The sequence below is a fragment of the Brassica oleracea genome, chromosome C9 (assembly GCF_000695525.1).
Source record: "Brassica oleracea var. oleracea cultivar TO1000 chromosome C9, BOL, whole genome shotgun sequence".
Classification (NCBI taxonomy): domain Eukaryota; kingdom Viridiplantae; phylum Streptophyta; class Magnoliopsida; order Brassicales; family Brassicaceae; genus Brassica; species Brassica oleracea.
The window spans coordinates 35,208,185-35,218,269 of record NC_027756.1 but is presented as its reverse complement, the minus strand read 5'-3'; the positions used below and the strand labels follow the sequence as shown (position 1 = coordinate 35,218,269).

The following is a 10,085-nucleotide window of genomic DNA, read 5'->3' as shown; positions in this document are numbered from 1 at the left end:
CTTAGGAATCTTTTTGTAAATTAAAACTTTACAAGTAATTGTTTTTGCTACCCAAAAAGATTATGGATTTGCAACTCTAGCCCCTATCCCTATGACAAGCGTTTACGTTTGTTTTAAACGACAAGCCGTGCAAGTTCCAGGGGTTTCAATAAAACTCCTTGCTGGTTTAATATAACCAAACCAAATAAACACCTCGCCGTAATTCCTAACAATCATTCTGTTGCCGAGACGCCACTTTTGTTTTATATGGAAAGTTTTTTTTTTCTATGTTTACCAACAAATAAAAACAGAATAAATTTCATTGATAATTGTCTCCAAATAACGCATAGCTGAAAAGAATACAAAATAAATTTCATTTAATAATTATAAAATATAAATTAATCTTCAGAAATAATAAAATTAAATAAAGGGCCAAATCTCCAAAATAACACATTTCTAAGTTTATGTCACAAAAATAGCATTCAAAAACTAAAATGACCAAAATAGCAAATCTTTTAAAAAATTTAATTTTTTTTTATTTTTCAAAATTTGAAATCTTATCCCAAAACTCCCCTCTCAACTCTAAACCTAAACCCTAAACCCTAAACCCTAAACCCTAAACCCCACCCCTTAACTCTAAACCCTAAATCTTAAACTCCACCCCTAAACCCTAAACTCTAAACCCTAAACTCTAAAACCTAAACCCTAAATCCTAAACCCCACCCCTTAACTCTAAACCCTAAATCTTAAACTCCACCCCTAAACCCTAAACTCTAAACCCTAAACTCTAAAACCTAAACCCTAAATCCTAAACCCCACCCCTTAACTCTAAATCTAATGTCTAAATTAATTTACCATTGGGGTATAAGTGTATATTTATCTCTTTTGATAAAACATTAAGTGCTATTTTGGTCATTTTAATTTTTAGATGCTATATTTATGACAAAAAAATTTTAAGTGCTATCCTAGTCATTTTCTCTTAAATAAATCATTTTAAAAATTAACAAAAGTCATAAATCTTAAATCAAAATTCTAAACTCTAAATATTGAATTTAAAGACGAGTCTTAACAGATTTAGAAATAATATTTGAATAATAAAAACTAAGACTAGAGAAAGAACAAATGATTGGCATTTGAATATCATTTTGTTTTAGTCTCTTATTTTGTACTCCCTCCATTTTTTAAAAAATAGATGTTTTAGAAAAAAATTGTTTCACAGAGATAGATATTTTGTGTTTTCTATGAAAAAATTGTAAACTTCAAAAAATTAATTGATTATTTAATTACTATTAGTTAAAGGATATTGAAAATTAAAAATTAAAGAAAATAATACATTATTATACTGAATTAATGTGTTATTTTAATGTGTTAAAACGGTAGAAAGTCTATCTTTGTGAAACGGGGGGAGTATGTTCAAATGATGCACTTAAAAATAACACAAAAGATTCTAAGAGAAATTAGGAATTCAATGTTGACTAAATTTATATTTACTTTGGCATGGTTAATATAAGTATATGCTTTGGATTATTGAAGTGTTTGTGTTTTTTTGGTAAAAATGTATAAGTTTAGTATTTTATTGACCATTATATTTTGTGTTTTTTTCATATACTTTAAAATCATGTTGTTAAGTTTCCTTCGAAATAAACAGTTGTTTAGCAAAGATTAATGTTTATACTCCTATGTTTTTAACTTTTATTAATTAAATATTGTATTTTTCAGCTAACTGTTTCATGAGACTAGACGTTCTCCTTATGGAATGTTTATTGAGGATTGCTGAATGATATAGGACTAGGAGGTACTATTCGAGCTTTGTTTTTGCAGCTAGCATGTCGTTCAGATATTTAAGAAATTCAGTTTGGTTTCTCTGTTCCGGTAAATGTTTCCCAGGCCTAATGGATGCTATGGATAAATTTTGTTTATGTGACGGTTAACTCTTATTCTATCACTGCACAAGTATGCGTGAACACGTAGAGAAAAGGTCTTTTGAGATTTTAAGAGTACTTTGGAGGGATTAAACTATATGACTTTTATAGGTTATAGAAAGGGCAAGGAAACGACTAATAGACAACATAAAAACCAAAGCGTCAACTTCAAAATGTTCCTCTAAACCTCTACCTGTTACTTAAATCCTAATACTCAACAATTCATACAAACTCCATTTCGCAGTTTCTTGATTGAATCCTTCCCTCCGTTAACCCAATGCACATGTCTAAAAGTTCACGGTCCATCGTCTTGTACTGAAACAAAGAAAAAGGAAAGATCAGTCCTATATGATACTTGGCAGTATTCAGTTTGAAAAGAGACGGACAAACTTACTGCTCAAGACGAAGCCTTGAAGCAAGCTCTGTGCTCTCTCTGCCTGCTCTGGCGTACCCGAAATACGAATGACATTCTGTGTTTCTTCCGGTCGGTCTTCAACTAATGTTACAGTAGCTCCAGACCACTGTGATCAAATGGGAAAGAGTGAAAGAAGATTAGATTTTCAAGACATGATTTGCAATGCAACCAATCTAGTTCCAGTTAATAGAGAGAGTTTCACCTCACTGACTTGTGCAAGCTTGTTTCTTGATTTCGTAACAAGCTTAGGAATAACCTCGTCTGGTAAGACAATTTCAAGAGTGCTCCTAGTAACAAGTGCCACCGACATTCTAAATAACAACAGAAAGGAGATGTGTGAAACAAAGTTCTAATATATTTTTTTGTATATTGTTTCACATAGGAAATAATAATTCTAAGTTTGGGAGTCTCTCTACCTGCTTGCCGTGACAGGAACCTCATCCCGGTGTTCACTTTCACCCGCCTTTGCAACTGATCCACCACCTTCCTAGAAAAACTCAGGACAAAAAGTATATTTAAATACAAGAACATTAAACCATTTAGCTACCTTCAGATTGTGCATCGGTAGTGTTACGTTTAGCTAGTTGTCAATACGTGGGACCCTAACTGATTATGAACGCATTTGTACTGAAAAGATTGTTGATGAGACAAAAACCTTATATTGCGGCGCGATTGCGAGTCCTTCACGGGATTGAGTTGTGTTATTCGATGAAGCTACCTCCATTACTCCTGCAACACCTTCAAGAGGGCCAGTTGTGGAAGTGGAACCCGGTGGTGTCTCCTTCTGAGAGAGCTCCTTGCACATATGACTCCTCAATCGTAAGGTTAATTCAACAAGTGCATCCCGAGCTGCTTTGATCTCGCCAGCAATCTACATACGCATGAAAATTCTCTTCTAAGACCAAAAGTACTTTATAATAATATATGCACAAGTCCTCGAAATTAGACAAACAAACCTGTACAACAACATCATTGATGGAAACACATTGGGGCATTTCGTCCCTAGCTAGAATCTGTACGCTTGCTCCAGTTAATCGTGATATCTCAGATACTGATCCTGCTTTCCCTTCCAAACATCCTGAGTCTCTAGATGAGACGAGCAATTTCGTTGTTATAAGGTTATCTTTATCCGGAATCAGGTCTACGATCTGAGTTTGAATGTGCAACAAAGCTTCTTGAGCAGGGAAAAGCGGATCATCAGGTGCCTAGGCAAAGTAAAGAACCCAGAAATTCAAGTTCACAGTTGATATGTAACAGATACTGCTGCATAAGATGTAAGGATGTTAAAGAGTACCTCTTCTGAAGAAATGGTAATTATCTGTTCATCAGATCCAGCAACAGGGTCAGATACACTCATGTCCACGCCCACATCGTTCTGAAGCAAATCTACTATTCCTTGTGATTCTCCAACAACCTTAACAATCTTATCAACAGGGCAGAGAATCTTGAACACGAGCTCTTCAGTGTAGAAAGGCTGCTGCACATTCTCACCACCTGAAGCTGCTGGAGCTTCATCTGCGTAGTTAGATTGGCGTGAGCTGAAACTGTTATTCCTGTAATTGCCATGGTTAAACCTATCTGATGATTGTCTTCTCTGCTGTGGGATGTAGTCATCAGCTGGTAGCCGTTCTGGTGAATGTACACGCCCCTGGAAATGAGCGCGATCACGATGCTGACTCTCTCTTAGACGCGACGCTACAATACCTAAAGCGTTTCTCACTGCAGCAGGTTCACCTACAATCTGAAAGAAGCAACACACATTCATATGAAGTCTTAAAAAAACAAGATTCACCATTTCATATATGTTTTGAAGCAATATTCAGACCTGGACAATCTCATCAGACTGAGAGACACAACGAGGTAAGTTAGTCTCTCGAGGAAGAATCCTAATATGAGTCTTGGTTTCAATCCTCATCTGCTCGATAATCTTGCCACCTCTACCAAGCAAGCAACCAACATTAACCTTGGAAACCACAAGCCTCGTCACCACTTTCCCTCCTCCAGGTCTCACTCCACCGTAATCCTCCTCATCCTCCGGCGACGGAGCTACGCCGTACCCGTACTGAGCTTCGCTCTCCAAAATCCGGTCGTGGACACTGAACAAAGCCTCCTGAGCAGGAGAGAACGCCGGCATTCTCCCGTCGGGGTCACGCCGACGGTTATCGGAAATCTCGATGATACGCTCGACGTCTCCGGGAACTAGCTCGTGGACGTTGATCCACGCGCCGGTGTGCTGTCGAATGGACTTGATGATGGATCCGGATTTGCCGATAACGCCTCCCGCTTTGGCGTCGTGGCAGAGGACACGGTAAGTGGTCGTAGCCATCGTGTCCGAGTGAGACTTCGACGGCCGTCCGTTTCCTCCGCCGCGGTATCTGTTATTTCCGCCGCCAAAGTTGTGGCTGTAGCGAGGTTTAGACCTTCCGATGGAATCTCCGTCATAGTCTTGGTCATAGTGATAGTTCCTCTTCGATCTAGATCTCTCCATTACACACACAGTCGCTAATCGCAAAAAAAAAAAAATCAAAAAGTCCAATCAACTAGTCATTACATCGATCTCGCCCCCAAATTTCAAGTCAAGATAACCTACAAGTTCGGCAGTTAATTACTTTTCTTTCCTTTTTCTCGGGAAAATGGAGTGAAACTTTCCGTCAATTTGTCTGGGGAATAATCGGAGACGGAGCAATGCAAATAGGTTTTCAGATTAGTTATCGTGAGGGTTCTTGAGAATCGCGAACGGAGTTGTTAAAGTTGGGAGAGTGGAAGGACGCCGTGCGAAGTTAGTGGTGTGCGCTCATTACGGTCTTGGCTTTTTGGCTTATATGCTAAACGTACTCGTTTAGGTGTTTGAGACTTTGGGAATGCTTCATAATTTATTTATTTTTTCTTTACTTTTTTGGTAAAATGTTAGAACTAATTTGGGAAAACGGTATATTTCAACTTGAAACTTTATACTAGTGCGTTGTTCATACTAAACGAACCAAAAATTCAAAAATACTAGATGACCTTTCAAAATCGTGTATATATATATATATTAACCGTAAAAAATGTTAGTCAACCGTTAATTTATTAAAACTACGTCATTTGGGATAAATTCTGTAAAATATTTTTTTTAAAAAAATACTAGATGAATTCTCATAATTATGTTTATTTATATATATATATATATATATATATATATATTGATCGTCAAAGGTGTAAATCATCCGTTAATTTATCAAAACAACTTCATTTTGGATAAATTTCTGTAAAACTAAAAATTAACTTTTTGAGAGGTTCGAACTCTCACACTGGTGGACAAATAAGGACATATTAATTGCTAGACCAAAATAACTTTCTTGTATACATTGTGTAAACATTAGCTTAAATATCAGTTTTAGCTTAATCAAATAAATGTTATAAATTTTTTTATTGTTTTAGTTTTATCAAATAAATCTATAATTATTATTTTTTAATTTAACTTTAAAAATCATTATTATACAAGTTTAAATTATTTATTATTAATTCAAATATTTAGTTTATACTTCTCCACTAGTGTGAGAGTTCGAATCTCCCAAAAATTAATTTTTCATTTTATAGAATTTATCCCAAAATGATACATTTTGATAAACTAACGGATGACTAACATCTTTGACAATCAATATATATAAGCACGATTTTTAGAGTTCATGTAGTATTTTTGAATTTTTTATTTTGCAAAATTTATCTAAAATGATGTCGTTTGATAAATTAACGGATGACTAGTACCTTTGACGGTCAATATATATAAGCACGATTTTGAGAGTTCAAGTAGTATTTTTGAATTTTTGCTTAGTTCAATATGGAATATTCACTACTATAAAGTTCAGGAATGAAAAGGTACGACGTGTAAAGTTCATGTAGTATTTTTGGATATTTGGTTAGTTCAGTATGAAATACGCATTAATACAAAATTCGGAAAGGAATAGGCACGATCGGAAACTGAGTACGCTGAACGGAACTATATGAAAGAATAGAAGTAATATTTTTTAAAACAAATATGAAGCAGATACATCTTGGAATCATATATCCATATATATATATATAAGAAAATTTAATAAAATTTATGGCTAAAAAAAATATGATTCAAATTGAAAGAAAAAATTATTCATTTATTATAATTTTAAATGATTTCAGATTATAACTGTGAAAATATAAATAAATTAAGTTTATAAAAATTATTAAAAATTAATTATTTTAAATATTTCATAAATAATTGACACAATATATTTTAAATATATATGTTATATCTCTAATAAAAATTAAGGGCATAAAGATAATTTATAGTTTTAGTTTTACATTTTCATATTTCTGTTCTCTATATTTTAATTTTATTAAATTTTAAATTTTATACAAAAAAGATAAAAACATGATTTTATATTTATTTATTTATGACAATGTGTTTTTTTAAATGGAATTATGATTCAAAATGGAATCGTAAGTTTCCAACATGTTTTTAAACAAGATATTTTGAAGCATTTTGGAAGCAAATTTCCATAAGCTTCCAAAATTTTCTGATTCCAATTCCAGTTCCATATGGAAGCCTTGGCGAGGTAATACGGTGTGGAAAAGCACCATATATTATTTTACTGTGGCTACTAATTTGTAGGCAGTAAGATTTTTGATGGAGATTAAACTTAGTTATATGAAGTTGAATCGACGTGGACTCAAAAGAATTGGTAGGAGCACTTACAAGAACTTAAGCTTGGCCATCCTATAAATGTATTTCTTCTTCCATTAGGCCCTTTCTTCAGTATATTCTGGAGTGGAAATTGGAGAAGGCTAGTTGTCATTGAATTTTTGGAGTTTTTTGCATTGTGCAAAGCGTGATATATTGTCGGATTTTGCTCAACCACGGATCCCTTTTTTGGCTGTCTGATCTTTTTGTGTAAGGGTATGTGGGTTTATCTCCTGGTGTTGCCCTTGATTGAACTCGATCTTAGGTTGATGATTAGTTGGATTGGTAGATGTTTAGCATCGTACCATGCTACTTTGTATAGTTGTTCCTTTGAAATAAAATGGTATTATTCAATGAAGAAAAATGGAGTTGAATCGCTCAGTTTTAATGTGAGACGCTTTTGTGGATATTGATCAAAATGATATGTATGTTGGCTTAAGTATTGATGTAATTGTAGTTTGTCTTGTGATTCGCACAGAATTTTTATTTATTTATTTAGTTTTAAAAATAATTTGTTTACGTTTTACATGTTTTATGTTAGTTTTAATATACTAATTATTTAACTTATTTTAATAAAATAATTTGATATATGATTTAGTTGTTACGATATAATTTAAATCAATTCTATAAATGTAACACTAATTCTTTCATGGCATATAAGGAAAAATATTCATCAATTATTTTGGGAAAATTCTATAAAAAATCTTCAACTAAATTTTGTTAAACTTTTTAATACATGACATTCTTTTGCTGCCCAATTTAACACACTAACTAATTTTTCATTGGAATACAATATTTTTTTTTAAACATGGTCATTATATTCAAACTATGTTTATTTTAATAAAAAATATTGATAAGTTTCAAATATTTTTTAAAAAAATTTCTCAAATTCAAAAAAAAATATTTAAATATAATAATTTAGTTTTAAATTTTATAAATAAAATAAATAAATTTTGAATTAAATTTTAAATTATAGAAAAACGTAAAACGTAATTTTGAATGAAAAATTAAATAAATTATTATTAAGTTTAAGAAAATAAAATTAAATTGATAGTAAAAAATAAAATTAAAATTAAAAGATTTAACTTTATCCACAATTTAATTTATTTTATTCCTAGAACTTCAAATAAAATTAGAAAAGTTTAATATTTATTTTTGAATTTGAGAGGTTTTTAATTTATTTTGAAACTTATCAATGTTTATTGATTAAAATAAATATAGTTTGAGTATTCAAATGAGCATAATTTTAGTGTTCAAATGAACAAAATAATTAATTGAGATATTAAACTTTGTAACAAAAAAACGGATGTTAAAGACTTAAGAAAACTTAATCGGGGTATTTCTATGGAATTTTCTCAAATTATTATTGTCCTATCCTCAAAGCCATCAAGAATTGTACTACAATGCCATGGGAAGATACAGAGTGAGTCTGTGGTCAAATGTTTTGGTTTTGTTTGCAGTAAATTATTGAGTCATAGAATCATCGGTTCTCAATGCATTGGTGGGAGTGAAAGATAATATACATTCCATTGACAGACATACTGGTTTCTTTGATTACATACTTAGAGTGATTGTGTGATAACCTATTTAGTAATGGATACCAACAATTTTTTTTTTTGTGATAACCTTGGTACGATCCCAAAGGTTTTCTAGGCCCAAGGACTAATCACCAAGATGTCCATAATTCGGGTTTTCTTGCCACTTAAGGCGTCTATGAGTGGCCAAGGGGAATCGAACCCAGGGCGGAAGCTCCAGCTGAAGCCCCTTTACCACTAGGCCAAGAACACTTGGTAATGGATACCAACAATACCAAACTGAAGTTTAATCATTTGAAGATCAAGGATTTTATGACAATAATTTCTTTTCAATTCCCAATTTATGATTTTTTTTAGTTTTCTTCATGTTAATTGGGTATTGAGTTTGCGCAGCAAGTATTAAATATCTAAGATGTGTCTTTTGTTTTTTTACAATCTTTAAAACTATAGTAACAGTAAGCAACTGCAATTTACTCTATATTAAAGCATTGGTTAGTGGTGTTATGGTTTTTCTTTTGTGTTTATATCTGAAACTAAACTGAATAAACGATAGATATCAATAGACCCCTGAATCATGTTTGACTTTGGAAAAAAAGACCGCAACCAGTAAGCATGTGTTTTTTCACAGGTGCAAAAGTGTTTAACCGAAAAAACTCTTAACATACAAACCTTTCCATTTACGAAAATCAGATCAACACTCAGCAGATCTCCTCTTTTTTTTAACATTTCGAGTTTACCAGAGAAATTTTTTTATAAGAAAGTGTATAAAATATGTTACATCTCACACATTTTCTTCTCATACGTGTGGGAGTGACAGCTTGTTTCTCAATGACCAAAACCATGCTCCACAACCTGAAATAAAGACCGATATAAGAAGAATGAGTATATCCAACATGCTGAGCTGCTATGGCGACCCAAACAAGGTATTTTAAAGATTAACTTAAGAATGTTAATTGGTGGTCGCATATATCTCAAACTCGCAGTCCACTAAACATGTGGATCTCTAACTCGATACATAGTGTACGTAAATAGTGAAGTAGTGAGGGAAGTAGGAAGGATGAATAAGTCGTGGAGTGCTAAGATAAAATTCCATTATTAACCTCTAACAATACCAAGGCATATATACATATGGCCGGGGGACCGAACATACTGAAGTCTTAACTACCAAAAAGAAAGTAGTCAAAATAGAATAACCTCTGATTACTAAATTATTATGTTATAATATTATATCAAATTATTTACTGATTCAGCTATACACCAAGTTGGTTGCCAACACTACATCAATTTGCAATGACTTTTAAATGAATTCATTTCATACCATGTTAAAGAGTTTTGAGTAAAGGTGAAATGAAGAAGATGAAGCTTTGTTTTACTGAAAATTCATAACACTCATTCTTAGGTTTCAACAATCACAAAGAGATGAAATTTATAGAACACAATCGAAACCTAGTGTTCTAGACAGATGGAGAGATCCTAGTTCTTCAATGAATCAAGGGCTGAGAGCTTGTTGTACAGCTTCACTCCATTAACACCTCTCC

The 10,085-nt window shown here is 32.6% G+C and overlaps 1 protein-coding gene across 2 annotated transcripts; it reads right to left on the bottom strand.

Moving 5' to 3' along the window:
• Positions 1-1,964: 1,964 nt before the first annotated feature.
• LOC106319413 (KH domain-containing protein At4g18375-like) lies at positions 1,965-5,144 on the bottom strand. 2 transcript variants are annotated; one of them, XM_013757731.1, is made up of 9 exons: positions 4,907-5,144; positions 4,142-4,818; positions 3,611-4,057; positions 3,273-3,521; positions 2,972-3,187; positions 2,733-2,803; positions 2,519-2,627; positions 2,296-2,422; positions 1,965-2,216 (listed from the first exon to the last, which is right to left on the bottom strand). In XM_013757731.1, the coding sequence occupies exons 2-9, from the start codon at positions 4,802-4,804 to the stop codon at positions 2,197-2,199; spliced, it is 1,902 nt and encodes a 633-aa protein (XP_013613185.1). In that variant the 5' UTR covers positions 4,805-4,818; positions 4,907-5,144; the 3' UTR covers positions 1,965-2,196. The 2 variants fall into 2 exon arrangements, with proteins under 2 accessions (XP_013613185.1, XP_013613186.1); XM_013757732.1 differs by having other exon boundaries at positions 4,926-5,144.
• Between the last annotated feature and the right edge of the window lie 4,941 nt (positions 5,145-10,085).